Source organism: Thamnophis elegans, chromosome 1 (genome assembly GCF_009769535.1).
Source record: "Thamnophis elegans isolate rThaEle1 chromosome 1, rThaEle1.pri, whole genome shotgun sequence".
NCBI classification, from domain to species: Eukaryota; Metazoa; Chordata; class Lepidosauria; order Squamata; family Colubridae; genus Thamnophis; species Thamnophis elegans.
Window position 1 is genome coordinate 91,030,225 of NC_045541.1, and position 5,459 is coordinate 91,035,683.

Sequence of the window (5,459 nt, forward strand, 5' to 3'; positions counted from 1 at the left end):
GACTGTTCGAAGTTACAACGGCATCGAAAAAAATGACATGACCATTTTTCACACATATAGTATAACCATTGCAGCATCCCCATGGTCACCTGTTTTTCTTTCAGATACTTGACAACTGACACACATTTATGATGGTTGCAGTGTCCTGTGGGTCATCTGATCCCTTTTGCGACCTTCTTGACAAGAAAAAGTCAGTGGGGAAACCAGATTCACTTAACAACTGTATTACCAATTTAACAACTGCAATGATTCACTTAACAAATGTGGCATGAAAAGTTGTAAAGTGGGGCCAAATGCACTTAGCAAATTTCTCACCCAGCAACATGAATTTGGGGGTCAATTGTGGTCGTAAGTTGAGGGCTACCTGTATAATAAATGAAATGCCTATTTCTTGAAAAACCTTAATATATTTCATCTTCTAGTTTAGTATTTATTTGCTCAGGGCTGTTATGAAAGTGAAACTTGCAGAAATATGAAAGACATTTCCTTCCCCCAAGGTAAAAGTGGCAGAGATGATTTCTGGGACCTGAAGTCTTTACATCTAAAGGCTGCTGAGGATGAGAAGCACTGCTCTAGAACTTTTAAACTCCATGACACTTTCTAGATTCTGATGTTTCCATGGCAGTAGCAGTGCAGTTGCTGAGCCATCAGGAGCAACTCCATGAGCCACCAGCAACAGCCTCCTCCACCCCCTCAGCCACCACCCCCTGTATTCTTCCCCTCCCTCTATGACCGAACTACCCAAAGCACTAACCTAACCGATTGTGCTCTCTGGAGGAAGCTTTTTGTGCCATTGCGAGGAGGGGACGCAGCAGCACCAGCTGGGCCTCAGCGCCCTCCACCTGGGCTTGGGTTATTTCCACTCACAAGTGAGCGTTGTTGTCCCCCTCCCTGGCCAGCTGGCCTGGCTCCCATTCCCTATGAGCCTTTGCGCTTCTTCTGTCCTGCTTCAGAGAGCACTGAGGTACACCATCAGCAACAACCAGATGGGGAAATCTGTGAACTTGGAATCCGCCTGAAGGAGTTGGAACTGCTGGCCCTCACAGGAGATGGCTCTGACCCACAGCAGTGTGAGTAATTGAAATCTGGCTCCTCATAATCTTTGATATCTTTGATACATCAAAGTATGGAAAGGTGCGGTTGAAAAGGCTCTACCAACTACCAAAACAGAAGATCCTTGTCTTCCAAACAGTCTAATAGGACAACTTTATATTTCGTGTCTCTTTCTCAAACCCAATACTTTGACATGAAAATTTCTGTATTTGTCCTATCAATACCAGAAAGCCTCCCCACCAAGATTATTAAGTTATACCTGTGCTTTTATTTTTTGCGCAGATATGAAAACCTTCTTGTTCAAAAGCAGTACCATTGAAAGAGAAGAAGCAACTATCTACATTTCTCCCCCTCTTCAGAAATTATTAGACGTTCAATGTTTTTATTCAATAAACCTGGCAGTTCCAACCTCAATACATTCACATAACAACTTAATAAATTTCTCAAATCATTTCCATTTTAAAAAAAACTACAGTTATTCTGTCCCAAATCTACCAAGTTGCAATCCCAAATTAGCCTTGAATACAAGGTGGAGAGAACGGTGACTCCCCCACACCACCAGCCACACAGATTCTCCTGCCTATTAGTTTCCCAGTTCTGTTCTATCATTCATAATTGTCACAGAACATCAAGTTTGCCCCAAAGTTTATCCCAAGAGAGTAGAAAGTTAAAGCTCAGTAATAAGATAGTGAAGAATTATCATGATACCTAATTTCTACTACTGGTCCAAAGATTTTGAAAACATTAAGCAGTTCTTTAGTTTTTGATTGCATTTCAATTGATCCAAGGCCAGTCATTCTATCCTGAATATATTTAACCACTCTTGAGTCTCCAATATCCAAGTTTATTTGAATCTTTGAGAATTTTATAAATAACATCTCATGCTTTTTTATGGTCGTTGTTCCTATGCTTATGGAAATATAAATGAATATCCAGGCTGAATGTTTACATTTTTCCCTCCTGCCTAATAGTATTTAAACCAGCAGTGCTCAACCATTGCTGCTTGGCAGCCCAGCATTGAGGGAGAAGGGAACCGGGCCACGTGAGCACAAGTGCACACATCTCAACTTGCACAGTTCAATTTGCACGGGTTGAGCTGCGCATATGTGTGCACGGGTGCTGGCCTGCCGCTCATACATCCCAGTTGCAAATAGTCACGAGCCAGTAGTGGGCCGCGTCCTGGGGGGTTAGGGACCCCTCATTTAAACAACAATAATAATAATGCCACCCAGAGTTATCTTGTGGTAAGATGGGTGGCCAATAAATTTAATAAGTAAATAAATTTAATACATAAAATAAATAAAGAGATGCTTGAAATAATAACCACAGCTAGTTTTGAAAAAAAAACATTTGTTTAAAATAAAAGCAATACATGATCACTGCCAACATTTGTACATATAGTTAAAAATTTGATCAACTTTCTAATACAACCACTGAATATTTTGACTAAGTAAATATATTTTATTGAATATATTTGATCGTGAAGTTTTTCCACTAATTGGTGAAGTATGCACCTATTAGTGGAAAAACCTTTTAAAGTAAGGTCTACTCATGGGTATTCCAAGTGTAAAAGGGGAGGCAATATTCATTATTGTAATGTAATTACAATACAAGTAATTGCAGGCAGATTATTTGAAAAAGAGAACTATTTGTATCATCTGAAGATTAGATACTGAGTGGGCAGCTATAAGTGTATATTTCTGCAGAATTGTGGAGAAAATTTAGAAAATTGATTTATTTTTGTACTTATTGATTATTTAAGTTGTTAACCCATATTCCTAAAGTCAATCCTGTTCCATCTGTAATAATAATTTTTAAAAAGCTCGCTATATTCACTCATCTTGGAAATTTGTGAATTGCAAAAAGCTCCAGCAAACATCACAAGTCACAAGAATAGTTGCAGGAGGAAATACTGTGAAATTTTGATGCATCATATAAAAGCATCACACCATCACTGGTCAAATGAGTTATAGAACAATACAGGTAGTCCTCAACTTACAATAGTTCACTTAGTGACAGTTCAAAGTTACAACAGCACTGAAAAATTTGATTTATGACCATTTTTCCACTTATGATCCTTGCCGCATCCCCATGGTCACATGATCAAAATTCAGATGATTGGCAAGTGCTTCATATTTATGATATTTGCAGTGTCCCCGGGTCGTGTGGTCTCCTTTTTCAACCTTCTGACAAGCAAAATCAATGGGGAATCCAGATTCACTCAACAATCGTGTTACTAATTTAACAAATGCAATGATTCATTTAACAACTCTGGCAAGAAAAGTCACAAACTGGGGCAAACTGACTTAACAAACATTTCATTTAGCAACATAAATTTTGGGCTTCTTTGTGGTTGTAACTCGAGGACTTCCTGTACAGTCACCAACAATAATCCCTGACAAAGGAACAAGGGGTCTAGAATTTAATCTGTCATTTGTGTGCATTGCAAAGTACAGCAGCATGCAAAACACTTTCCCAAATATTAACTTTAGACTAAGCTCCAAAATCATTCTCAATATCATTGTGACTTATTTTATTTTTATTTGCAGTTAACTACGATAGAGAATTGTATGTCTCTGCAATAGCATCTGTAACATAGCTAATGTTAAATTCTACACTTTTCAGATAAGCTTCTGAAGGCACTAAAAGATGAAAAGACCCAAGATGAAATGACAAGACTGACGCTGAAGAAACATTCACCTATATCATGAAAGCTATTCACACCTGAGCTGGGAAATTTGTTAGTATGGCACAGCTATTGTGAGTGACATGATGGGGCCCATAGTCTGCTAATTGCTTCCTCCTGGACTGTTTGTACAATATTCTCATTTTGACAATAAAGTTATTTTCATCCACGCTTCTTGGAGGTGGTTAATCTTGAACTGGAATTCCCCAGCAACCTTCAACTTTTCTCCAGTATTCCTCTTGATACCTCTATGTCATTCAGTGTTATCAATAGTATTACAAAGAAAATTTCCTTGGAGTTCTGACATATTTCCATTACGTATTTCTCTTTCTTCCACAGGAAAATGTGAATCCTCCTCCAATTTTATGCTTTATAGGAAGAGCTGCAAATGCTTTGTGCAGTTCAGAATAATAATAAAGCTTGTAGAGAATTATCATTTTAAAAATGATTTTGTTCCACAAGATGGCAGTATGCTACAAAACTTCTATCTTAGTAAGTTTAAATTCACGTTTTGTTTTTTTTAAACATTTCTACCCAGCCACTGAAATTAGGACTCATTTGGCACAAATATTTGACATACCATGTTATTTTCTTCATTGGCTGCTTACCATATGCCAAATCATTGGAATTAGAGTTCATAGTTACATCAGCAGCTCCTCTGCTCCATAGTTTTTATTCAAAATCATTGGATTATGGAAGAAGTTCAGTGCAATAAGTATCCAATTTCAGAATCATATTAAGAATTCTAATTGTACCCTTAGATAAGGTCAGGCTCATTGTTGAGCATTTCATGGATTGTCTTCATCCCAGAAACTAAACTGTTGTTATAAATAAATAGGGGTGGGAGGGTGTTTGTTTGTTTGTGTATGTGTGTTCAAGTTAGTGTTGATTCCTGGCAACCTGCAGTTTTCTTGGCAAGGTTTTTGGGAGTGGTTGCCATTGCCGCCTTCTTTCTAGGATTAATAGAGAGTGACAGGCCCAAAGTCACCTATCTGGATTCATATCTAATGTGGGATTAGAATTCATGCTCTGCCAATTTCTAGCCTAGTGCCTTAACTACTAGAGCAAACTGGTTCATGATAAGATATTACTTTCCCACTTCTGGCTGAGGAGACTGTTTCACTTTCAGATCTTACTGGATTTCTTGGATATTAGAATATAAATTGATGGAGGTTTTTTTTAAATGTTTTACCTCAAGCAACTAAATTCTTTGGCCCTGAGGGCACATGCAGAATCTGGGGTGAATCCGTTTGAGCCCAGATAAAATCTCCAATAAATCACAGAATCATAGGATTGAAAGGGACCTTTGAGGTCTTCTAATCCAACACTCTGTCTAGATGTCAGACTTTCAAGATACATCGAACTAGAAAAGCAATGCCATGTAAGCAGGGGTGGGTTCTGGCAATCTACTGCCGGTTTGCTTGTCAGTGTGCCACGCCTGCACTGCACATGCATGCACAGTGCAATAAAAAATTGTTTTGCGCATGCGCAGAAGCAAAAAACAAGATGGAGGTGCCTATGGCGCTGTCCAGAGAACCGGTTCAGGGCCGTGGCAGGCCTGGATTGCTGCCTGTTCCAATCACCCAGGCCATCAAACCACTACCAGTTCGGTCGAACCGGTGCGAACCGTAGGAACCCACCACTGCATGTAGGTCAGAACTGCTTTTGCAGTATTGTAAAATGATAGAAAAACTGACTGCTCTTTAGAAGGCCAGATACT

General features: G+C 38.9%; 1 protein-coding gene across 1 annotated transcript; it reads left to right on the forward strand.

Annotated features, from left to right (window-relative positions):
• The first annotated feature begins 661 nt into the window (after positions 1 to 661).
• Positions 662 to 3,764, forward strand: C1H11orf91 (chromosome 1 C11orf91 homolog). The gene is made up of 2 exons (XM_032215527.1): positions 662 to 1,070; positions 3,679 to 3,764. The coding sequence occupies exons 1-2, from the start codon at positions 662 to 664 to the stop codon at positions 3,762 to 3,764; spliced, it is 495 nt and encodes a 164-aa protein (XP_032071418.1).
• The last annotated feature ends 1,695 nt before the right edge of the window (positions 3,765 to 5,459 follow it).

Coding starts and splice junctions, on each gene's coding strand:
- C1H11orf91 (XM_032215527.1), top strand. CDS start 662: ATGAGCCACCAGCAACAGCCTCCTCCACCCCCTCAGCCACCACCCCCT. Junction 1,071..3,678: donor TGGCTCTGACCCACAGCAGT/GTGAGTAATTGA, acceptor TACACTTTTCAG/ATAAGCTTCTGAAGGCACTA.